The sequence below is a fragment of the Pipra filicauda genome, unplaced genomic scaffold (assembly GCF_003945595.2).
Source record: "Pipra filicauda isolate LSUMZ 115617 unplaced genomic scaffold, ASM394559v2 scaffold356_size1356884_pilon, whole genome shotgun sequence".
Classification (NCBI taxonomy): domain Eukaryota; kingdom Metazoa; phylum Chordata; class Aves; order Passeriformes; family Pipridae; genus Pipra; species Pipra filicauda.
This window is the reverse complement of record NW_024104483.1, coordinates 1,208,734-1,235,102: the sequence shown is the minus strand read 5'-3', so window position 1 is coordinate 1,235,102 and position 26,369 is coordinate 1,208,734. Positions and strand designations below refer to the sequence as shown.

At 43.6% G+C, this 26,369-nt stretch overlaps 1 protein-coding gene across 2 annotated transcripts; it reads right to left on the bottom strand.

The window, feature by feature from the left end:
• Window positions 1-18,068: 18,068 nt before the first annotated feature.
• PDP2 (pyruvate dehyrogenase phosphatase catalytic subunit 2) lies at window positions 18,069-23,640 on the bottom strand. Of its 2 annotated transcripts, none has more exons than XM_027718344.2 (2): window positions 23,325-23,640; window positions 18,069-20,162 (listed from the first exon to the last, which is right to left on the bottom strand). In XM_027718344.2, exon 2 carries the CDS (start codon window positions 20,105-20,107, stop codon window positions 18,503-18,505), a length of 1,605 nt encoding a protein of 534 aa, XP_027574145.1. In that variant the 5' UTR covers window positions 20,108-20,162; window positions 23,325-23,640; the 3' UTR covers window positions 18,069-18,502. The 2 variants fall into 2 exon arrangements, with proteins under 2 accessions (XP_027574145.1, XP_027574146.1); XM_027718345.2 differs by having other exon boundaries at window positions 18,069-20,158.
• Window positions 23,641-26,369: the final 2,729 nt, after the last annotated feature.

Below are 26,369 nucleotides of genomic sequence, written 5' to 3'. Positions count from 1 at the left end.
GTCTACTCACAGCAAAGGGTGCAAAACCTGAACAATTTACCTTTCCTTGAAGACAAGCATCTCTGAACACCTGAACACAGCTCTTCTGCTCCCCTTACCCCCAGATTTAACAGCAGATTTACTGCCCCTTTTCTGAGAGCTGGGACAGTTTTCCTGCAGAGCAGGCAGTTCCCAGCCTTTCAAACAACCTGCCTTGCCCACGTCAGTGAGCTGGGAGGCAAAGGAACCTGTTTGCTTCCTGAAGCAAAAATCCAGAGGGATACCTTTGTTCCTTTGATTAACACAGAGAGTTTAGACATTCTCCCCACAATTAGCACAGGTCCTACTGGTATTTAGTTCAGCTCTTCCATTTCCACCATATACTTGGAAAAAAACTGTAAAGACTTATGGGGAGCCATCTTTTACCTAAGTGGAAGTGTAAGAAAGAATACACTCCTGCTCCTAGTTGAGATGTAGGCTGACAGCCTGTGAAATGCAGAACTGACACAAAAAGTTACCCAAAATAGAGAAAGTACTTCAGTTAGATTGTAGTGAAATGAGGTACCTCGTTTGCTTTTATGTACAGTCACACGACTAAAACAGAGTTGTTCTAGTTCTAGTTAGACCTGTTACTTGAGCATTCTGGCCAAATTACATTGGAACAACTTCTACTTCTGCTCTTTTTCTATCCCAGTGCTTTGGCTCCAGCTTGACTCTGTTCTTGCAGTGGGGACACAGTGGCCCAAGGGGACACAGCTGAATGCTGCTTCTGTAACTTGTTTTTCACCACCTGAGCAAACAGCCTGTGTGTTTTCATACCTCCAGTCCCAACACTGCTGTCTCTGGTGGATCAGCCTCTAATTCCCCATTTCCACGTGTTCAAGTAACTGGAATGTCTGTTCTTTAGCAGGCAAATTCTGGCTGTGGTTATTCATAAATGTGCCCTTATATTGCAACACAACAATATGGTGCTGTAATATAAGACTTTGCTGGTGCTGTAGAGCTGGAAAATCTTGCTGTGCATAAAATGACCCTGGAACCAGAATCTCATTTGGACATAATCCATAAACCAGTTATCAGCCACCCTAAAGGTTGGTATGATAAGTGCTGTTTCATATTTTATGCTTTTGATGCTATTTGATGCTTTAAAAACTCTTTGGGAAGCCTGGTTAATGGTTTCAGCAGAGTACTGAAGCACTACTATTTTTATACTCAAGAGGAGATGATTTTAGAATATCCATAGTTAAAAAAAAAAACACAAACCACTTCAGTCTTCAAGGCAGTCTTAGTGTTTTTCAAAAATATGGGGAGAGTTCACTGTGAAATTAGCTTCAAAAAATAGACTGTAGCAGCCACAGAGTTTATTCAAGTCTCCCTGGCTCTGAGAGGGACAGGTGCCCTTCTGTAAAATGGCTTGGAGACTTGAGCAGGATTTCAGACATTTATGGTAGCACAGCATTTGTTTCTTCTCTTCAAAAGGTGAAGTCAGTGCAAAGATGAGTAACAGGAAATTCTCCCTGAAATGGAAGCTTTCATTCCACTCAGTCAGCCTAGCTCTGATACCATCCAGTCATTTTCAGCTGCAATTTTGAAAACAAATGCAAGAAAAACTATATGAAAGTTGCTCACTGACAGACAGATTGTCTGAATGGACAGAACTTTACCAGGTACTTTTGTGTGCAAAGAGTCCCCCCACACAGTCCCAGAACATGGAAGTGCTCAGCCACAGCTACAGCAAAGGAAAATCCCAAGTGACAGGGATGCACAGCCATCAGCAAAGGAGTGTCAAAAATCATGTCATTGCTGCTCTCCCCAGAGACACAGGCAAGTGAGCCCAAAGAGCAGCCACAGCTCGTATCCCGCCGTTCCCAGGAAAACAGAGGCAGCTCTGGATGGCACACAAGAGCCCTCACTGGCACTGAGTCCATAGTTGTGTCCTTGGCTGAGATCACGGCCCTGTTCCTCTGGCAATGCCAAAGCACCCAGTGCTCAGGCAGAACAAGCAGCTACTTGACAGCTGTGTATTAACACGAGTTCATACACACCCAGTTGTGCTTTTGACTAAAACATGCTTCTTATGTTCCATTTGTTCCTTTTCCCTCTTTTTTATGGACAACTGTTGCCTTGAAACTCAGTTTGGAGTTAAATATAACAAGACAAAACCTGTCATAGAATCAGTGTTTAAAATCTTTTTAACACTTGGTCAAAGGCAGGATTAATACATCCTATCACTTGCCATTTCCAGTGCCTTTTAAAAGATAAAATTCTCTCATTAATCTCGTTGTGCTCCCTCTAAGGAGGTGAAACACCAGACAGAAGAACACAGAAATAAAGCAGTTGATCAGTGGTATCTGATACTGGAGTATCAGAGCAAGGCTATGAGAGCATCTGAAAAAGTACAAATTTAAACTAGGGATCTTCACATCCTCTATCTCCCACCCAGACACAAACAAAAAAGCAGTTCTTTTTGACCAGTCTGAAGTGTGGTAGAAAACAGTCATGTTTCATTCAAGGCTGCAGTTACTCTCTAATTTTGTCTTTAAACCATTCACAGTCCTCAAAGCCTCAGAGCAAATTGTGACAAAAGAGAGCATTTTTCTCCCAATTCAAAGAGATACAACTATATATATATATACTATATGTACTTTTATATACTATATATATAAAAGATATATATATCTATCTTTTATTGTTGTATTTATTAAATATATCTGTTTAGCAATATAAATATACTTTTAGCTACCTTTTAAACCGATATGATATTTCTTCCCCACCCTCCTAATACTTCCATTTTGACATCAATTACTAGTTCAGATGACAATAATGAAAGATGAAACATCTCATATCAATCAGCTGTATTTATATTAAACAATTCGTGCATAGAAAGTTGTCGTAAAAGCAAATAAAGATAAAATTATGTAGGCTGCATTTTCACAGTTATTGTTAAAGTAGTGGGAACTCTGCAAAGTTGGAAAATGCCATTTTTCAGTCAGACTCCAGTAAAAGGAAGAGAACACTGTGAAGAGCCTGAGTAGTATTTTGGATGTTCAGAAGCCTTCGTTCAGCTGTTTTCTGCCCACATAAATAGAGCTTTAGTTGGTCATATCTTCTGAACATAACTCAGGGAGAAGTTTGCTCCCAGTTTTGTGGGAGTTTTGCCTTCTCACTGAATGAACTCTTTCCTTACAAAACCTGAATGATAGTCATAGGAAAGAAATAACAAGTCCTGGAGAGTAAAAAGAAACACATGAAGTAGAAATAAAGTTGTCATCAAAACAGTAAAAAAACACATTATGAAAATCCAGAGTCAAATTGATACGAGGATTCAATGCCAGAGGTGGAAACTTCAGGGAGAACCCGCCAAAGGTGACAGAAATAAAACTTCCACACCAACCACGATACCACAGCCCATCAGTCCTTACCTGATACAGGTGGATTTTCTCAGCCAGCTAAAGTTTCCTGTGTTGCAGAGTGAGATGTTACACCAGTTACACTCAGTGTTACACAGGTTTTATGTCTGAAAGGGGACGTCAGAACCAACAGGTCCATCAAAGAATCATTTGGCTTAAAGACTGCTCCATTCTCCAGAAGTTTCTGGTTAGCATCTGTTTGAGCTTTACTCTATGGCTTTGGGACAGAAACAGGTCTTAAAGACAGTCTGAAACCTTCTCACAGATCTCCTTTTACTCACAAATACTCTATTTTGAGCGCCGTGTTTTCACCCACTCCCCACACATTTTGCAGCTAAGGAGGAGCAGTGATTTCTGCAATCATTTCATAACAACAGGGAAAGCTTTGTGTCCCCATGGCCAGGACAGATCTGTGCTCAGACTCTTACAGTGACACTGGCACAAACTCCATCAGCTCAGAACACCCAAAGCTGTGACAGGCTCTGAATAGGCATGTCCAGTAAGGGAGAACTAACACTTACTGCTGCCAAAGACTGTCTGAAAGCTTAACAAAGTATTTGGGGCCGAATTACTGGAATAATAAATGTTACATGTCAGATCTGCTTTCCTCCTTATTTTTTTTTAATTATTATTATGAACGAAATTATCCCCAAATGAGTGAGTTTCTTTAATCCTGAGATGCCAAAGAACATGCACAAGCTGGTGCTGGTCGTCAGCTCAGCTCTCCCCCCTCCAGCTAAATCCCTGGAATTCCCAGGAAAATTAGGAAAATGTGCACTAACACTAAAAAAAACCCAAACCCCAAATCATGCCATGACCAGACTGATGGCCCTGTATTGTCAGGATTCCATCTCAGTTGGGCTGCTCAAGTCACAGACAGTGAAACTTTAAAAATTAATACCTTGGTTTTATCTAAGCTGCTCCTGAATGAGCCATTTAACTTTAGAAAGTGCAGATGGAAGTTCTGAGTTGCCTTTATATAGAAAATTGAAGGTTTTCATCCCTTCCATGGGAGGGGAGGGGGAATAATGGCAGTTTATTTCCCTGGAATATTTTGTTTATTAACTCCAAGCATTCCAATTTTTACCCTGTGAAAATCCTGTGAAATGTGTGACCCTGAAAGTTTCAGTTTAGTTAAACCAACGGAACATTATTGTACTTCTCATTTTAAAATGAAAATTAGAGTTCTATGTGCTGCTGAAAAGGCTGTGAGTGCTTTAAAACTTTGTTTTTAAAAGAAAAACCTTTTCAAAAATTAAAAATTACCACATTATATCACTTCAGATAGAGATTGCCCTAATGCTGTAACTTGGCACGTTACAGGTTTTACAGACAAACGATAAATCTCCCAAATAGACATCAATAATAGAAATAATTGCACAGTCTTTATAAAGCAATCTGAACAATTATACTGCAATATAAAAGTCTATTTCCCCTCTAACCAGCAATGAATCAGATGCCCATTAATGAATAAAGATCGTGAATCATCATCTTTAAAAGATTTAAGGCTATGAAATGTAACAGCTTCTTAAAATTGGCTCCTTGGCGTGTCTGGAGACGGGTAAGGCCCAGCTGAGTTTGGGCTGACCTGGAGTTAAGCTGGGCTTTGCCACAGCCTGGCCTGGTTTGAACGGGGCAGGATCCCATCCTTCCTGGGCCACACTGGGAAAGGCCCCTGCTCTCCCCTGGGCCATAAAGCTTCAGAGCCCTGCCCAAGGCAGAGGGGCTCCTGCAGCACCACAGTCCTGAGCAGCTGCTGATTTTATGGGAAACGATTCCCTCATCCATCAGCATCCAATTAATGTGCTGGGAGTCAGATGGGCACATCCTATATTGGCTGCTGGTGACTAGTGAGGCAGGTCAGCATTGATAAATGGAGCTAATTAGTGAAGTAATGGGGATTGGCAACTTTGATTAGAGGCAGCCACTCTCAGCATACATACATACATACATATATATATATATATATATAACAGTCTGTATGTTTTAAGGATGTGTATTTAAGCTACTAAAATAAGAAGGCAAGATACACCATGAAGACTTTCCTATTAAATAACCCAAGTTTATTTTTCTTACTAATGTTTTGTACTTTAGGATGATTTTACTTTCTTTCCTCACTCATTTTGCTGAGACTTGTCCTCATGTATCTGGTGGTTGTGCCTCTCCAAAAAATTAGGCAATACATTATTTTTAGCCTCCTGCTTTCATAAGCATTGTATATGATGTAAATCAACACATCCTTTGCAAGAGGGAGCACAAGGTTTACAAATCCACAGAGACCAAAGGCAAAAGACAAGCATGCAAGGAATACTCCAGCAATTTTGAGAAGAGCATAGCAAATTTATTTTCCAGGTCACTGCATGATTTTCTATTACTTTGTTTTCCTTAATCACTCCTGGCTTACACTACCTCTAATGTAATTAAGATCACTAATTTAATCTAAAATTAAAATAGATTTTTAAAAGTCACTTTGAGCTTTCAGCTTGGCTCCCACATGCACAGCAAGTCAGCTGAGTGTCAGTGTGGTGGGTTTGAACTGTGCAGGAGGTTTTTGTTACAGTCTCCAAGTCCTCTGAGCTTCACAAACACTAAAAAATCTGCTTAGAAAGACTTCACACTTGCTTGGTTTTGAGAGGATGGTGGAGTTTTTTCACGGAGGTTTGGGTTTTTTTTTTAGTTTTTGGAGAAGGGACAGAAAATTGTAACATGGCACAATTCAAAGGGGGATGCAGTGAACCTTAGCTTTCCTTCTGACTTCTTAACACACTAGTTACTATTTTAATAACTCTAATTCTACCTCAAAATGCTTAGTCAAATATATCTACACAGTTACATCAGAAATTTCCCGTTTTAGCAAAGTGAAAGACAGATTTCTAAAATAAGTGTCAAAAAACACGTGAGGAAAGACAGACATCCCTTTGAAGTTCTGTGTGTTAACAATAGAAACGACAAGCACAAGAAAAAAGGTAGGTGGGATTGATGCACTCATTCTTCTTGCCATTTGAATTGAGATAAAACAGAATAAGAATATGACTTCTTGATTCTTTATTTTTTTTCCTCTAATGGCTGTTCTTGCTTACTGGAAAATAAAAGGTCTTCTTAGGATTATCTGTCAGTTATATAGAACCCCTTGCAGGGATTTCAGGTAATCTCAGGTCCTTCCCATGTCCTTCCCATCACGTTTGTGTAAGTGAATCTACAAGAACTAAATCCAACAATCACCCTGATAGACCAATAGACGTGAAAAAGTTGGGAAAATTAACCCCCTGTGTTGCCATCATCCCTGCTTCTGTTCTTAACACACTGCTGTGAGCACAGCAAAGTCTTCTTGATCTTCCAGACCCAAATGTTAGATGTTTTAAATTTTAAAAAAAAGTTTTGTAGCCAACAGAAAAATTTTTGAAGCTAAAAGTATCTATTTAAATAGTCCTCTCCAAAGATCGAATTCTTGGCAGAAGTGGATTAATTTTGGAGTTCTGGATGTGAACAAGAAAACACCTGATGTCAAAGACATTTCATTATTGCAGGACTTCCACGAGGCTGGTCTGTGCCGTGAGGCTGAGTGTGAGCTGTGCAGGGGCAGGACACTGCCAGGGCTCACAGCTTGGATTGCCTCAAAGATGGTCTGACCTCAGCAAACCTTCTCACATCACTGCTTTCCCTTTCCACCCTTTGTTCCTTTTTTTTTTTTACATTCACAATATATGTACTTTCTTGTATGTTGTGTATGAGGGAAGGCTGGGAGAGCTGGGATTGTTCAGCCTGGAGAAGAGAAGCTTTGGGGTGACCTGACTGTGGCCTTGCAGGGCCTGAAGGGGCTACAGGAAAGATGGAGAGAGACTCTTGACAAGGGCTGGGGTGACAGGACAGGGGGAATGGCTTCCCACGGACAGAGGGCAGGGTTGGATGGGATACTGGGAATAAATTCTTGTCTGTGAGGCTGGTGAAGACCTGGCCCAGGTTGCCCAGAGAAGCTGTGGCTGCCCCAGCCCTGGAAGTGTCCAAGACCAGGTTGGATGGGGCTTGGAGCAACCTGGGCTAGTGGAAGGTGTCCCTGCCCATGGCAGGGGGTGGAATGAGATGATCTTTAAAGTCCCTTCCAACTCAGACTGTTCCCTGATCCTATGACAATGTAATCCTTAAATAGCAAATCCTAGAAAAGTGGTCCCCAGTCCTCCTCAGTCCCTTCCTGGGTCTCAGGATCGCAGGGAGTTCACCCTGCACTGTGTGCTTTGTTCCTCAGTAAGGAAAGAGGAGTCAAGACATTAGTTGGGGTATTATTTCATTATAATAAACTGATTTGGTTTGGCACTGTCACAGGTTTGAACCCTTCCTCCCACCCTGGGTTACTGCTGGTTTCCCCCCACACACATCCAGGGAATTGGGACTTTGTTTTGTTTCTTCAGATTTTGTTAATAAAAAGCTGCTCTTTTCCACACTTCCACCTGAAATTTCTTAATTTCTAAGCTGTAATCTCGTTAAACTAAGACAGGCACCAAGCTGTGTTTGAAACTTACTGGGAAGGGAAGAATTAGAGCAAAGCCTTCCTGTACATCCCAAGCCCGGGGTTCCAGTTCTGTGCCCACAGTTACCTGGGGTGTTCCCAGAGGACATATTTCTGGGCTGATGCAGTAAGCCTTTAGTCTTGCATGAGGCTGGAGACAGTTTAGAGGATTCATGCATTTTCCATTAATAATCCTACTTGAGACAGTGAAACAGAGTCACATATCCACAAATTTACTTCACCACTTCAGCACCAGGTGTTGATAGAGGAGACATATCTGCCTCTTACATATGAGGAAGACTGGCAGAGGTTAAGAAAACTTTAAATTTATGCAGGCCTCACCTGAAGATAGCTCAGAATAGCAGAAGATACCAGGAGTCATTTGTTTATCTCACTGTATACACTTCATTTCTTTTCCTTAATATTAACTACCCACATCTTTTCTCCTTTCTCTCCCTCCAATGTATGCTGCCTTCGTTCTCTTTTTCCAGATGGTTTCTATCATCCTTCACAGTAATACAAAAATTGCCCATGTGTTGTTTAAAGGTTTAGGACCAATTAGGGAAGTCTTTGCTTTCATTTCATCAGCTCAAAATTTCTGTATATCTGATCACACTGTTCCAGCTGAGATCCTAACGAGCTAGAATTTCTCATTTTGGTGGCTCCTAAATTCTATTTATAGAGCCTTTTCCAACAATGAATTCATCTGTTCAGAAAACAAGGTCTGACTGTGCTCAAAAATAACTTATAATGAGCCATGTCAGCAAATACTAGATAAAGGTAGTGCTGAAAGAGGGAAATGAATACTTCAAGCTCATTTATGATTTATGAGTTCAGGGTTGAAATGGAAGTGGCACATAATAATGAACAATGGAAATACCTCTTGTTTGGAGAGTGCACATGAATAGAACTTGGGGTTTGAATAGTTTATTAATAAGTTATTGATCCAACCTATTTCTGTACAAAAAAAAAAAAAGGCAAAGTTCAAAAACTGGTCAGCAATAACCAAAAATATCCTCTCTCAGCCAATAGCTAAAATACTCCTATACAGATATGAAAATATAGATTTGTAACTATCAGAGTCACAGGGATCTCCCATCTAAAACCAAATTGTTTAGAATGGGCACTCCAGGGGGTCACACTTCTACTCCTCCCAAGTTTTCCAAGCAGAGGTCACTTGGCTCTGACCAAGTCCAGGATGTCGTGGCAGTGAAATCTCTTTTGAACTCAAGGGAGAGCACAACAGTGCATTTTCTACTCCAGACCAGGGAACCAAAAATCCTGTGATTTTTTTTAGAGGGGTCATTTACTTTGTTTCTACTCTGCTGGTAGGACAATCCCACTGAGCAGTGCAACACCTGCATCACTGACGTGTTTGGTTTTAATTCAACACCACCCTGAAAAATCAGAGCAGCCTTTGATATGTCCCTAAGGAACACACCAGAGACAGAGTCACACTCTAAGTCCATGGGAAAACTCTTAGAGCAGCTAAATCTTCACTTAGTCAAGTACAGAAAACCTCCATAGATAAAAATCAAAGTTTAAATGGATGCACATTATACCTCTCCTTTCTCTTCACAGAGCATAAAAATCACATTGTCATATCACAAAAATGTATTTAAACAGGAAGATCCTTGTGCTCGTGACTATCCAGGTACCAGCTTGCCTACAGTTCTGGCTCTTTTTTAGCTACACATATATTTATTATATATATATATAATATATACAGCTGCATAAGTCAGTTGGTCTGGTGAATAGTCCAACCTGTTTCAAATGTATTTAGTCATTTTGTTATATTTTTATCTAGATGTGTAGGCTCCTGCAACAACTGACAGTTTTTACAAAACATATTTGCAGAACACAACTTGATGAGAGCTGTTTGATTTCAAATATTTGCTGGTTTTTAATAAAGAGGTACCATCTGGGCACTTTGAAATAAGAACATAAAATAAGAACAGCTTCACCTGTTGCTACATTTACTGGGTTGAATTCTTCCTCTTGCTCTAATTAACATCAGAACTTGCTAACTTCTTCAAAAATGGGTTAAAAAGTAATACAAAATTCTGACACTAAACTGAAGAAAAAGGATCACTTACATCCATAACTGGGAAGTTTTTGAACTCTCTCAGCAACAGAAGTTTCCTGGGAGATTGTTTTCATCAGCAGGATGAATAAAAGATGAGTTGGCAGGTGAATCAGGTAGAAATATTTATTACTAGAATGACACTAGAATGCCTCTAAAAGCCTGCCTGGGGAAAAATAAAAAAAAAAAAGAAAAAAGGAAAAGAAAAATGAAAAATGAAAAAGCCATTTCAAAATTAACTTGCACTCCAGAACAGGAAATGAAGATAACCAGGTACACTGACTTTTGGAAAACCACATAGAAATTGGAATCAAAATGAAATTGAAGCCCAAATTGAAGGCCCTTTTCCTTTCTGTAACATGGCCACAGAAGGGCAGCAACATGTTCCTGTGGAACAACACATTGTTCCTGTGATTTTACAGAGAGTTCTACACTTTCTTCCCTGTAATGTCACCAGAGAAACTCAGATTATTGACTGCTGCCATCTCTTCTACTGCAGCCAAAGACTTCAAAGACACAGGGCTTGCTATAAACAGTCATAATAAAAATAAATCAATAATGTTTCCAGCAGTGTAAGGATTTTACTGTTTGCTGTTATCATAGTTTACAAAATACAGCAATCATCTCTTATTCATCGACTGAGCTCTGCAAATGAAAGCTCTGAGGAAGGTTCCCCTGGGGGTTCACGGGGGCTATCACAGCAAAGCAAACCCCTGGCAAACAGTAAGGCTCTGAATGCATGGCAAAAGCAGAATTAGGGAGGGATGCGCTGGTTTATTTGTTTTACATATGCCTGCAAACAGTAAGAGAAAACTATTGTGTTTTGTTAAAAATCAGGTGATGCAACATGAGCCCCAACGCTGAAGATTTTAATCACGGCCTAGTTTCTCTGAAAATCCAGCCAAATGACTAGATTTCACTTTTAATAGTGAGAGCACAGAGAAGTTCTGATTAGCAAGTACATCAGATGAGTTTGAGCTCAGAACCTGACCCGAGGCCATGGGTGGAGCAAGTCCATGCAGGACCAGCTCTGTAACCCAGACACCACAGCTTTGCCCTGCCCCACTACTGCCCATCACCTTCATCTTTCAGTTGAGTCACCAGTATTTTATTTTATTTTATTTTTCAGGGGAAGTGCTTGGAAACAGAGACTCAGACAAATCCCAGGCTGAAGCTGGGATTACGTAGAAGATAAAGTTGGTCTGTGAAGAGGATCTGTGACAATAAAGAGGACAAGGTGATTACTCTACCCCCCAGCACTCCAGATTGGTGTTACTTGCTGTGCTTTACCACCTTGCTGTAGCAGCAGGTTTTCTGTGGGATTGTGGGATCACCCCCCTTGGCACCTGCCTGACAGCACGTCCTGTCACACTCTAGAATTCCCTCACCTGCTGTGTGTGGAACAAAGTCACATCCCCCTTCCCATATTGCTCGAAAAACGCAATGTGGCCCCTTTTTCTTGAAGCACTTGCCCAGAACAATCAATAGAAAATGAAACACCGTGGAATAATGGGAAGAGGAAGTGGGGGCGTGGAAAAAGCAACAGCAAGAATACATAAGAGATGTAAGTTTTGATACACTGCAGTGCAGGCAACTATGTCCAAAAAAAAAAGACCTGCAGATTAAAGAAAGGAAAAAAAAAAAGGGGGGGTGTGTGAACCAAAACCCTCTACCACCAAACAGACCAAAGACTGATTTATTTCTTAAATCCTTGTCTTAGTAAAGAGTGCCATCTGACAATAAGGTTGAAGTGAGATCTCTGTGAACACCAGACCAACAGTTTATCTCCCCCTCCTGCCAGCAGCAAGGTCCTCCAGGAGCATTCCAGTGTCATTTCCAGGCTGGAAGTTTGTCCAAATGAAAACACTGGAACCCAGTCCATAGGGTGGCCATGGGGCAGCTGTGGCACCTACAGCCTGAGCTGCACAACAACAGCAGGAGCCAGACACTGAGGTTATGGCTGAGCAAAGATCTCCTCAGCTTTGGAAGCATCTTTTCTTCTTGTGCAGCTGAAGACTCCTCAGAAAACACAGGGAGGTGCCTCCTGGTCCACTTGCATGTCCTTGTACCAGCAGTGCCAGGACAAGGAGAGGGTTTTCCACAAAGCTTAACCACTTGGGCTACTTGGGCCACTGAAACTTGCTTTTGAAAAAGAATTAAAGTTAATCAAACTCTTGCTCTGATTGCCCAGTTCATAAGCTGGAAGTACTAATGAATCACATGGAGTTTTTAAGATGTGTGTAGGTGATTGGAGGTGGGTTTTCTCCATTTTTCAACAGCACCTGAAACTTATGTTATGAACATGGGCATAAGAGTGAGAGAGGCTGGTCATAACACGGCAACCCTTTTGCAAAACTCAGGGGACATCATCTGGCCAAGCCCGGTCCTGCAGGTACAAATTCAAAGATTATCCGATAACGCGCTGAAACGGAAATTCTGTTTGTTGAGAAAAACGCCACAGAGCTGTGGAGAATGAAGGAGTGATGTAAGAGCCACCTCAAAGCAGCAAAGTCTGAGTCAGAGAGGACAAAAAAGAGCACATGAAAGGCTCCCCCGCGGGAGCTCAGAGCCCCCGAGCTCAGAGCGGGGGGCTGCTCTCTAAGGCACTGCAGGCGGGAAGAACTGTTTCCACAGGAAGAACTGTTTCCACAGGAAGAACTGTTTCCACAGGAAGAACTGTTTCCACAGGAAGAACTGTTTCCACAGGAGGAACTATTTCCGCAGGCAGCACCTTTGGGCTGATTTGAGAGAAGTACAAAGTCAGCCTGAACTGATCAACCCACTCCAGAACAAGTTCCTGTAGGATTGGCTCCAGGATTCCAGCAGGGAGGCATGAGCAGCGTGCTTTGTGCCCCACTTACCTGCTGCCTGGAGCCCCAGGGCCCTTTCAAACACTGCACATGGACATTTCCCCTTCTGCCCTTGTTTTCAGTTCAAAAAGCTCACCAGAGGGAAGAACCAGACTGTTTTTCTCTTTCAGAAAAGTGCTCAGTTAAGTTTGCTTAACCCAAACAGAAACTATAATTATGCTCCCTTTCCACAATTCTTGGCTTCCAGTCATTATTCCTTCAAGTAAAGAGCTTCAGGCAAAGCATCCTGAGAGTCTGAGAGCAGGGCTCAGAGAAGCCAAGCTCAAGCAGATGTCTCCCCCTTGTCAGCATGGGCCATAAAGTCCCTGAGCATCTAACACAGAAATAAGACTCTTACCTGACTGACAAGTGGAGAGATCCAACAGGAACAGTTGGAATCAGTTTTTCAGGATAAATACAAAGATCTAGTAAAACATCAAGTGTTTTATTTGACAGTAACACTCCTTTGAAGGTTAATCTGTCACAGACACAAAGAAGGAAACATTTTTCTCTATGTCACACCATGTTTGTATCCCTGAGAGAAACACACCCCTTGGATTCTTACTTTTGTGTTTCTACTGAAGCATTAAAGCTGTGGTAGTGAAGAGCACACACCACCAGAGTGACCAACTGATACCTGACAAAACCACAGCTCTGCCTTCAGTTCTCATCGCAACTACAGCTCTGAACAGAGAACCTCTGTTCAACAATAACAAAAAACTCTTCATCAAAGTTTAGACAAGTATTTTCTTTTGGAAGAAAAAAAAAATCTGTCCCAAATAATTTTCTTTTCTCTTTACTACCCCCCCCCCCAACCAGATATATACTTGTAATTAATGGAAATAAAGTTAAGCCTCAAAGACCAAGTACATGAATACTTGCCTTGCTACTGGTCTCTTGTAATTTAAGGATTAAATGTTTCTGCAGATGTTGTATTTGTAGCGGGTTTTTGCAGTGTTTTAATACAATGACAACATTTTGAATGTTACAATGATGTTTTAGCTGCTGATGGACACATATGTACATGTCAGCCTACTGAAGTTACAATATCTTTCTGTAATTGTCAGATGAACTAAAGCACAATTTGGGTGTTTTGGCCAGTGAGCTCGTGCCCCTTCTGCTGACTGGATAATGTGGTGGAACCTCAGTAGCATCAAGATGTCCTTACTTTCATGTAGTAACAATTATTTCCATTGTGGGAAACCCACAAAGCTACAAACACTCCAGCAAACTCACACCTACTCAAACTATTTACTTCTATCCCAGCTGGAACATTTGTGCTCTCTGAACTGGAATCTGGAGCATCATTTCCTAGGAACATTCAGCAGAAAGAACTCCACATTCCAGTACAGCAATCAAAACATTGTCTCCCTTCCATCCATTTAATAAAGATTAGTTTTAAGTGTGAAATTAATGTTTTTACTGACTAAAACAATGATTCCCCTCACTAATTACAAAGAAGTTAAAAAAAGACACCTCCCAAATTCCAACTATGTTATGGAGAACTGAATACTTAAATATTTATAAGGACCATAATTTAGGATTTCTGGAGAAAAAAGTGATGAAGTTGTATTTCAACTCAAGGTTTAAGTTTTAGGGAAGAAAAAAATATTTTTTTCTAGTATTTACACCAGTGCTTAACCCCAGATGTTTTACTTAAGAGTCGGAGACACAGAATTTGCGTGACTGCTTTTAACTATTAATTCTCTGACTGCTGTGGAAATAAAGAACACGAACAGCAAGGAGAACTGTCTAACCTAAACCAGACAGACTGCCTGCAACATGTTTGTTCCAACACTTTTTCAATATTGCAGGACTTGCATCTGAATGTTCTTATCAAATCTTCACATCACTGTGCTTGCAGGAGCAGGTCAAGGCATTTTGTTCACTTGAACATTGTTGATTCTCCAAGGCACAAAATACGACTTTTATTAACGCCTTTAATTACAGTTTGAGATGAAAATGCCTGTGACCCAGTTCAAACAAGCAGAATCCCGATTTTCCCCACCACAAATATAAGGTATACATATTACTGAGAATTTAGATTGACTTAAATCTAGAACTTCTTTTAAATAGATTTGATAGAAGTCAAAATCGAATTGCTGTCAATTCAGTGGATTTCAGGGTGCAGTATATTGTTGAACTCCTACAATTTCCCATGGTTGTAATGGATGAATTCATCAGGAAACATTTCACTGTGTGGACACTGCCAGAGTTCAGTACAACCTTTAATGTCTGCAGGGACTTTGAAATCTGATTTTTTTTTCTGAATAAATATGCCCACCTAGTACTGTAGAGAACTGAGACTGCAATGAATTGTAAGAAAAGTGCCATAGCAATATCTCAGCACGTTGGGGCATGAAAGTTTATCAACTTACTCTGTTTCAGCAGCTCTTTAGAGCTGAAGATCCCTCAGGCTTGTTGAGAGAAACCCCCTCATTTTGGTCACCTCCCAGCTTTCAGAGATCATGAAACGAGGGAGGACAGTGTTTTCACCCTGTTCTTTCTGTCAGCATGTGAGTATAAATGATTCTAAGTGATGAGATAGATCCAGTTGCTCGTTTTATTGGATGGAAAGCGGGTGCCACAGGGGTCAATTGAGGGGTGTCACCTCCAGTGGGGTGGTGACTTGGTGACGGTCACAGTGAGAGAAGAGAGGGGATTTCCAGGGTTCCATGGCAAGCTCTGTAATGTCCCAGTCCCAGGATGCTCATAACCCAAGAATGTCAGACTCTGAGGGTTCAGGGTGCTGCCTTTGCCACGTGCTGGGGATCTCAGAGAGCCAGGCCTGAAGCAGCTGTGGGTTTGGAGAGGTCTCACACACGCCTGGGCTTTTCACCCTTTGGTTTTCTCAGGCCTCTCAGTTCTAGTGACACACTCACTTGGTGGAGGGGGGAGATGTTTGTGTGGGATTCAGGTCTTTCCCTGCAATATGCCCTGTGCTCACCCAGGGCAGTGGTGGAGCCACCATCCCTGGAGATATGGGTGTGTGGAGGTGGTGCTCAGGGACATGGTTTAGTGGTGGTATTGGCAGTGCTGGGTCAATGGCTGCATCCCATCTCAGAGATCTTTTCCAGCCTAAATGATTCTAAGCATGGACAGGTTGCTTTCACTGACATGCAGCAAATTCCAGGGAGTATGCAGGTAAATCCATAATTTGCACTTAAAAAACCCCAACCAAACAAAAAAATCCAAACAAACCTCTAAGTAGTTTAACATTATTATTTTCCACTGTAGGATGATGATAGCATTGCAAGTTAAGCTGAGCAAATCTAGCATGAAATTGGAAATACTGCCTTGCTTATTTTCAGATACATTCCCAAAGTAATCTATCAATTTGCTGGTGTAGGTACAACCTACACAGAATAATATGTCCAGGATTTACACTTAGATGACACAGTACTATAGTGACTCTCAAAAGGTGACCTGGATTTCACCACTGTGTGGTGAAAAGAACCACAGCTTGGGTTTATTTTATGCTTGTACACAAGCTGGTTTGCTACACTACTTTTGCAGCAGCAGGTTTGAACATTGAACATTTTCTAGACTAGCTTCATGAAATGTGTGTCACTTCACATCCCTCTGATGTGGTTTGGCCCCTCTGTTTCTCCAGCTGCATGGCTAAGGAATTTCTCTATTAAGAGGCAGTCTAGAGATGCTTTGTTTTTACTGCTTCAAGGCTAAATTTTAAGCAATGAAGCATGGAACTGTGACACACAAGGATTTGTAAGGGAACAGATCACCTAAAGCCAGAATGGTTTAGGAATGCTGCTGAGGAGTGCTCCCCTCTCCTGGCAGGCAGAACAGCCCCCTCGAGGGTTACACAGGGCCTGACCTTCACTGTTTGCCTTTCTGTGGCAGAGGAAAGCTCAGTCTGCACGGCACCAGCCTCAGGGATGAGGGCAGGGCACACTTTAAAGCAAGTTGGAGCCCGGCACTAAGAATTTCAGCAACCTCTGTAACATCCTGCACATCCCCAAAGTCTGCAGTCCTTATCACAGAGATCCCAGGGTCAGATTGCTTGAGGAAATCCTGTTTGGTTGATATCAAGGGCAACAGATCTACTCATTTAATCTGCTTCCACGTTGAGTTGCTGGATGTGCTCCAGTATGTACTAGATGAAAAAAAACGAACAGTAAATTAATTTTCCAGAACAGAGGTTTTTTAAGGATGCATTCAGTGATTGCAGTTGTAGAACTGAATTACAGTCAATCCTGAATAGCCAAAAGTATGAACATTTTTAAAACAGTTTTACCTTCCTTCTAATCCCATCTTCAAAACAGATTTAAATGCCTGAAAAAAGCAATAATAATTTTTATGTGGAAGTATACAAAAACCCCCAAATCCACAAGGGCTACCAGTTTAAGCCCCAAGGCCTTATCTACTTAAGATCTTGAGAAAAAACTAAGTACTTTTTCATCTGCTAAACTGTGAAAGGATAGAGCTTTTGTTTTAAGGGAAGTTCAGGGAAAACAGAAAAGCAATATTTTTATCTGCTCTGCTGCACCCTCATGTGTTCTTATTCAGCAGCAACAACAGTAAACAGTCCTGTATTCCCAGGATACACGTTCTTGTGGAGAACAGTTACTATTGTGTGTAAACAAGGCAGGGTAGTCATCAGAGAACACCATCTGTAAAAGCTAATTTGCAAGCTTGGATGGCACTCCAGAATACACAGCATAAAAGAAAACACACACAAATGTATGTTCAGAGACTAGGACATACATTCACCTGATGTCCAGAAGCAAGAATAAAAGATTAAACATCTTTCAGTGAAATATCAGCACTGTTATTTCCTCTAAGTTAAACCTGAAGAGAAAGGTGCTCCCTCCTTTGCTGAATTTACATTTAGATGAATTTTTGAACTTCTGGATCTGACAAACTTCATTTAAATGGTGGATTTGAGGCAGAGCATTCCATAGATCAATACTTAATAAAGGGTATATTTTTTAAGCAAAACACTTAAATGCCTAAGTCTAGTACTGTTAAAATCTAAACAGGGAATTGTGAAGACTCTCATATGTGTTTGAGCTGAAAGTTGTAACACAAGTTCACATAAAGTTAAGAGAATATGCATTCACACTTCAAAATCGTTGCAGAATAAAATACAATTTTTTCCTATCTTAAAGAAGAGAATTGGGAAAAAAGACATCTGACAATCCCAGGGCTCTTTGAACAGCCTTCTTTCATGTTGTTTCATAAGCATGAGGCAATTGGTTAAAATATTTGACACTTACATCAAAGAAAGTTTTGGTAGTTAATTTATTTAATTCAGTTACAGTGCTTCAGTAGGATGCTACTTGTTTGCCACAAGAGCAGAGCCTTTCTGACACTCCATGCAGCTACACCTATTATCCAGCTCTCTGTTAAATTGTAGCAGGCTCAGTGAAATTTGTCTCCTTTGTTCTTTTGAAAAGTTTTACCAGAGGATCTCATGGAATCAGAATCTTTAGTTCAGTTACATCTCAGTGAAGTTTTATGAAAACATTTTCCTTCAGAGTACACAGACCTGGAAACCCAGGGAACTTTCACCAAAGTTGTTTTCAAAACTAGTAAGTAACAAAAAATCTAGAAACCTGCAGATTATAACACTGGTAGCAGCTCGACTAGGAAAGAACAAGAGGAATGGTTCCAGTATCAGAGGCTGCCTGTGGTGCTGCAGAGCAGCAGTGCGAGGTCACTCGTTGTCCCTGTAGTAGTTCTCGATGGTTTCTGAGTTGAAGTACACCACAGTGACGGTGATGTCGTCCCTGTACATCCTGGCCAGGTCCTCGGGCAGGGTGAGCATGGCCGCGAGTTTCTCGGGGTCCACCTCGCCGTACTCGTTGCTGCCGATCGCGTGTCTGATCAGATGGGTGGCGATGTTCTGGTCCAGGGAGGCCAGGCCTCTGCTCTTCCTCTGCAGCAGCAAGTTGTGCATGTAACCCAAATTAACTGGTTTCTTAAAAGTCAGTTGTGGTTTCTGCACGTTCAGCTCTGTGAGGTGTCCAGCAACAAGTTTGACAACCTTCTCATTACTCAACATCTCCCACAGCCCGTCCGAAGCAATAACTAGAAACTTATCCTTGCTCCTCAATTTGTGGTATGTGACTTCAGGCTCTGCAGTTAAATAAGGGGGTGTATGGTAGTTTGGAGGAACATACTGATAAATGTTCAAAGCCTCAACATCACAGCTATTTTCAAGAACACTGTGCTGTAATTCTTTACTCCATTTTAATTGCACATCTCCAAAGGCTCTGGAGGGCATGAGGATGCCCAGTAATCTGTCATTCACAAAGAGGGTTTTCTCCTCAGATCTAGGATGTTCTCTCTTCAATCTTCTGATTTCAAATTCATCACAGACATTGTGGTCTCGGGTTAGAGGGAGAGTAGACCATGTTCCATCTTCTTCACGAACCCCTAAAACTGCTCTGCAGTCACCGGTATTTGCAACATGTAGGTGAACACCATCAACGTGAGCTACACAGGCTGTTGCACCAGAAAAAGCTACTTGGAGGGCAATATTTCTCATCAATTCATTTTCCTGAGGAGCCTGAACTTCCAGTGATATATCTGAGTCTAACCTTTTGAATGCACACACCATGGCTTCTTCTAAACTAAACCCTGGCTCAGTGTCCAGGTCCAGCAGATGCTGCCAGTACACCCGGAGGTTTTCAAAGTACCGGGAGGTGATTTCTCGATACTCCACATCGTTCGGGTGCCTGTGCCACTGCAGGATGGGCCGCACCGGCTTCATGGACTCCACAGCCAGCTCGATCTCCTCCAGGCTCTGCCGGGACATGAGGGACACGGCGATGTAGTGCAGGAGCCTCTCGCTCACGGCCTGGGCGCAGGCGGAGCCTGCGTGGCCGTCGAACACCCCGAACATCATCCCCGCCGTCTGCAGGCACGTGGCCGCGCTCCGCCGGTCCTCAATGGGGCTGTTGGACGCCAGCTGGTTACTCTCAAACCTCAACACAGAGCTGGCGGCTTTGCCGTTCAGATCCAGTGTTTTATGGGATAATTCACCTGCTCGGAGGATGTCGTTGATTTGTGACGGAGACAACTGGAAAGAAAAATGCTCCTCTTCGGTGGAAGTGTGCCGGAATGCTTTTTGTAAGGGGAAAGGATTGTCTAAGCCGCAGCCCCCAGCAGGGAAGAGGTGTGTTTTGGAGACAACAAGCTTCCATTTTATCTTGTTTCTGTTTGGGATACAGATGGAGTACCAACGTCCTTTCCCTTGGCAGACAATGCTGTTCCTTGCTGAGCTTAAGATCCAGGATGAGACAGTTCTTGACATCATAAGTCACTCCGCAAATAGAGCACCTGCCTCCAGTAACACAGAACGTCCTTTCTGCCTGGAATATAAGTGTAGGAAAGGAATAAAGTTTAGAAGGTTCACAAGAAACTTTTTATATTGCAATACAAAAGCACATCCGGAGCTCTCAGAAACATTCAGAACTTTTTTGCAAAAGAGACCTCTATAAAGGCATCTTAAAAGTGATATCATTTCCATCACTTAAGGATATGACTGCCCCTCTCCAGTTAACTCACAAGAAAAGATGATTTTTACTTTCCAGGAGGTTTTTTCCTCCTTTTGGCAAGGCTAAGAAGAAATAGCAACATTACAAGAAACGTTATGGGAAACAGCACAGTGAAAAGCCTCATAAACATGACACAGAGCAAACAGATCCAACGAGCTGGAAAACAGGAACTTAACTGACAATTAATGCACCACTTTCAAAAAAGCCTGCTAGAGTACAACTCTATTAATAGACTCTAAGCATCAAACCCAAGAGAAGATCAGGACTTAAACCCTATGGAAAGACTGAAGGATGTGGCCAGTTAATGATTTATATGAATTACCATGATCCTCACAACTAGAACAGACCAGCCTACCTTTCCAATTCTGTTACAGCTTATAAGCTCAGCTGTTCTTCTTTTTTTACCCTCAAGGTCTTACCCAGCCTTCAGCAGACAGGATCTTTAACTCAGCTGAAGGCAGATTCTACAGCAGGTTCATTAATGCATTTATCATGGCATTGTGCACTTTGATGCAGTGACAATTATAACACAGTTACATTGACAACTTTTACAGTTCACAATTTGGCTTGTTCATTTGAGTGCAGTTAGAACCAGCAGCTGTGAGGAGCTCTGCTGCCAACAGCACTGAAACCAAGGGCACTTGAACAGCTGAAGTTCTTCAGTTGCCAGGGGGAGGTCCATGCATTGTCTCCTACTTTCAATAAGGTATTCAGGCTGTGGGATATTGTTAAGTACAACCAGATGCTTACTCACAACAGAATTTTGCCCCATGGATTTCAAAAATTCACTGTGTGGTAGCACTGCAAGCACAATTACTCCCAAAAGATCCCACCAGCAGCCAGACAGAACAACAGAGTTTTCTGTGAGCTCTCAGTGACTTTCAGGTGGCCCTGTAGCACCACATGCTCTGGGTCTCAAAACAAAGACCCTTCATGCTACTGCAGTATTGTTTCTTTTTAGCAGAGCACCTCACGAGGAATAACAAGAAACCAGCCAGATCAGACACATGAAAACCTTTCCAAGAAAACAGCAGGAGCTAAAACTGAACTTGAGCTATTCTAAACAGAAGGCCTACGGATACAAGCCAAGGACTACTGAAATCCCATTTGGAAAACCAAAGCAACATGTCACAAAACATTTCTGACGTGCTACCCATGCTTAACATAGACAAGAGTGGACAAGCATTCCAGCAGGTCTCACTACTATAATTCTGGGGACCCTCTGAGGACAGGCAAAGACACGAATGTTACAGCTGATGTCAGGAGAGCAGATGGAAAAGGCAATACCAGTTCACTGCTGAGGCTCTGCCTGCAGTCCCCTGGACCACTGGCACCTCCCAACACAACCCATGCCTTTTGCTGTACTGCAGAGAGCACAACCAAAATAACAGGAAGGCAGCTGACACTGCCAACTCCAGCAACAGCTAAACCCAAAAAGCACCAACAGCAGAAGTCCTCGTGTTTGCCAACCTTCTCCAGGCCATTCCCTGTCCTATTTTTCCTTCTTCCTCTTCCTGCCCCTGTGAACCATACAAGATTGAAACAATGACGACTTTCACATTCTTGATCAAAAAGCCGATTGAAACAGTGTTTTAAACAAACCTCCCCTGTTCCCATCAGCTGGCTGACAGAGTGAGGCAACGTGGTTTTCTCCTGGCAGCAGAGTTGCCAATACCATTCAGACACGTGCTTGCCAAGGTCAGGTAGCCCTGCTCAGTCCCGGAGCACACTGCACCGTCCCCATTCCCCGCCCCTGACTGCAGAGCTCACACCCTCGGGGTCCTCCTGCAGGGTGCAGGGGCTGCAGCCCCGGACACCCCCGGTAGCAGTGCTAATTAAAGCGATGTGCTGAAGACCATTATGTAAGAGCCAATTACATAAACCCGCTCCCGCTCCAGCACCTGGAACTGCCTCCCCGGGGAGCCGGTGTCCCACTGGAGCCCGGCCTAAGCCCCGCCTGAGCCCGGTCTGAGCCCGGAGGTGTCGGAGTGCTCGCTGGGGCACTCAGACCACGAATGTCCACTTCTCCCAATAAAATAGCAGATATCCATTACATTTGGATTTACAGCCCCTCCGAGACCCCCACAACCCCATATTCCCTCACTCATGTTCCCGACACTGCCCACACACCCCCAGCACACACCGACACCCACCCCACCACCTCCGCACCGCCCCTGCCCCGCATACCGACACACTGCACCCCCTGTGTCCCCTCACACACCCCCCCCACACCAACACACCCCTGCTACCCGCACACACCCTGTGCTCCCTTACCCCCCACACACCAACACACCCCTGCTACCCCCACCCTGTGCTCCCTTACCCCCCACACCAACACACACCGGCCCCTACCGAACCGCCTCCGCCCCAGCCCCTGCCCTGCACACCGACATCCCCCCCCTTTCCGCCCCACACAGCCCCTGGGCCGCCTCACACACACCCTGTGCCCCCTCACACACACCGTGTACCCCCTCACACACACCCTGTGCCCCCTCACACACACCCTGTGCACCCCCACACACACCCTGTGCCCCCCACACACACCTTGTGCCCCCCCGACAGACCCTGTGCCCCCTCATACACAGCCACCACACACCGACACACACCCCGTGTTGCCCCCCACAACCCCTGCCCGCACAGCCAATTCTTACCCCCCACACACCCACCACATACCAGCCCTTACCTCATCACCTCCCCACGGCCCCAGCCCCACACACATCCCGCCTCACACACCGACCCATACGCCCCCGCCCGCACATCCCGTGCCCCGCACACCCTCCCTTTGCCCCCCCCCCGCTCCCCGCACACCCAACCATTACCCAGACACACGCACCAGACACCAACCCCTACCCCGCGCAACTCCCACCTCCCTGCTCCTGCCTCCCCTCCGCGGCCTCGCCAAGCCAGGCCCGGCCCCGCTCCCTCAGCCCACGGCTCGGCTCCCCGCAGCGCTCTGCCCGTCCCCGGCGCACCCACCGGCCGAGCACCGCCACACGCCGCCCGCAGTTCCGCGCTGGCCGCCCGGTGGGCGCGGACGGACGGACACGCGAACGGCGCTGACCGACAGCCCCGCCGCCCAACCCGCCCTCGGCGCCCCGCCCCGGGCCCGCCGGGTTCCCGTCAGGACACGGCGGGGCGGGCGCGGCCTGGTCCCTCCGCCATGTTCCGTGTGCGCACCCGGGCGCGGCGGGTGAGCCGAACCCCGGGCCGAGGGACCGGCACCCCCGCAGCCCCGGCCGGGCCGAACCCCGGGCCGAGGGACCGGCACCCCCGCAGCCCGGCCGGGCCGAACCCCGGGCCGAGGGACCGGCACCCCCGCAGCCCCGGCCGCCGCCCCTGAGGCGCCGAGGGACGGCCGGGCCCGGCCCCGCGCGGCGCTGGGCTCGGTTAGAGCGCGAGCGGTAAAGGAAGCAAGTGACACGTTAATAAAGAAGCACCAGCAAGGGTTTCTTTCTGTTAATAACGTTCAAATTCGTTATTGCCTTGAGGGAGGGACCGTCGCTTCCTCATTTCTTTTCAATGCGACTCTGCACTGCAGTGCGGGGGACACCAGCTGATGAGGCTCAAATAGCAAAGCCCTTTGGAAACCGATAGGCCATTAAATTGTGGAGAACAGAAAGGCTCGTTTTGCTGACTTCCCGGTTTTGGGGTTTCAGATCTCTGCGTGACTTGGTTAAAATTTCTACTGCGTGGCTTTAAGCGCTGTAACAGCAGGAAGGAATGGGCCCAAAGTGCAGGGCGGTTAATGAGCACTTGCTGCAGTTAACGGAGTGGTTACTAAGTAGTCTCTGCTTTAACTTGTAACAGTCGTTTTTGAAAAACAGGCTCACAAACAAGTCACGAGAGGCTTTGATATTAACAGTGCATTTTTTGTTGTCCTGGCTTCTTTGTTGTTTGAATAATGTGGTGCGGGTGTCCTAGATGAGATAAATGTGTTCCCGGGTTATCTCCTCTGGAAAGGTGTGAGATCATCTCCCTGAGATATGAGCTCAGTGCATTTTTTGTTGTCCTGGCTTCTTTGTTGTTTGAATAATGTGGTGCGGGTGTCCTAGATGAGATAAATGTGTTCCCGGGTTATCTCCTCTGGAAAGGTGTGAGATCATCTCCCTGAGTCTGAGCTCTCACTTGTTTGTTGTTATTAGCACGATGAAACACAGTTTCATGTTGAATGGAAGGGCAAACAAACAAACAAACGAACAAATTCAAGACAATATTTTAGCAGACGTGGAAAAAATAAAAACCTCATAGAGCAGCCTGAAAACTGCTCGTTTGTTCTGCAGTCATTTCATAAACTCATATGCGTAAGCTAAAGTGATTTAGGAACCATGTAAAAGAATGTGAAACAATTACCAGTCCTGCAGAAGAAGGTGGTGCTTTCATTCCATGTTTTCTGAACACAAGAAGGTACCACATTGAAGGTACTTGACAGGACTGGATATTAAATTGAATTGAGATTTAGATTCTGCTTTGGAGTGTTTGGTTATGCTGGTGAACCAAAGGGATATATAATTAAAGTTAAAATAAAGTCAAAATACTACTCTCTGATATGAGCTGGGGAAAGAAACAGTATTGCTCTGCTTTGCCTTTAGGAATATCCAATAAAAATGCTTTGATTTTAGGAATATCTAATAAAAATGGCAAATTTCTGTAGCAACAGTGGCTTGGTTGCCATAGTGCTCTATCTCACTCTATCTTCTTAATTTGCATTGAAATAATTATAACTCGAGTTTCTTTGAATAAAACTAAGATTTGACTGCTGGTTATAGGTGAGCTAAAGTTCAGAATCAAATGTCCTGCACCAGAAGAAAGTTCTTATTGGTATTCCAGGTATTGTATTAAGGTAGAGTGATAGATTAAAATGTAGCAAATCCTATATTTAGATTTTTTTCAAGGTATAATTTTGTCTGCTGACTTGTACAGTCAGCAACTCTGGTTTTCTTTGGAAGTATATTCTTGTACTAATTTCCATGTTGCTTGTTTAGGTCAGACTGCACTATTGGGGTTTCCCTCTTTCCCATGGAACATTACTTTTTTCCCCCCACTTGTTCATTTGGACAACTGACTGTGTCTGCTCTGGTGCAATTTAAACAGTTTCTGCTCCCAGAAGCTGCAGACAGATGCCCCAGAGCAGGTACTGTGATGGATTGCTTTCCACTGACTCCCTGATATTCATGAAAGGCCTGAGACTCCTGATGCTTTGTAAACATTTCTTGTTATGGGGACACACAAAGATTAGAACCACCAAATAAGCCTGATATTCCTAAAGAAAGCAAGTTAAAAATCAGAATAGTATTTCTAATAAATAACTTTGTCCAAAAAACTGGCTAGTAACAAAAAATTTGAATCCAAACAAAATAGTAAACTACCACTAAAAGTAGCTTACTAGAGGTTTTTCTAAATATAGAGAAAGACTCAGTTTAGTGATACAGGTTAGAGAATAGCCACAGATCCAAACCCTTTGGGAACTTGGGAATGGCCATCAGGCAAAGGAGGGTCCTTTGAATGGATCATCTCTCTGGCTCATCTTAGAGAACAGGGCTGAGTCAAACCTGCCTTTGCACTGGAAGCACAACAGTCCAACTAACCAGCCCTTGGACAGGAAACACAACTCCAGCACACAAAACCCTGGGGTACCTTCCTGCTGAGAGCCTTTGGGAATGTCAGCTGCTCCCTGGAGTACCTTGCCCTGTGAATAATGACCTACATTCCATTGCCTCTACATCATGTTTTGCATTTTCACAAAGGGCAAATCCACACCTTAGATCTCTGAGATCTCTGATTATATACAAACAACAAACCCCAAACAAAAACAAAACCAAACCAACCAACCAACCAACCAAAAACTACCAAAACCCCCACAAAATACCCCAAAAACCCAAAACCAACAAAAAAGGAGACTCTAGGTCTGTTAAAGCAATTGCATTTCCTTGTTTGCTTACAGTAAATTCCAGTCCATGATCTTCCTATACAGTCTAAAATAAATGCTAGGAAAGAGAACAAGCTACAAGAAACATGGAACAG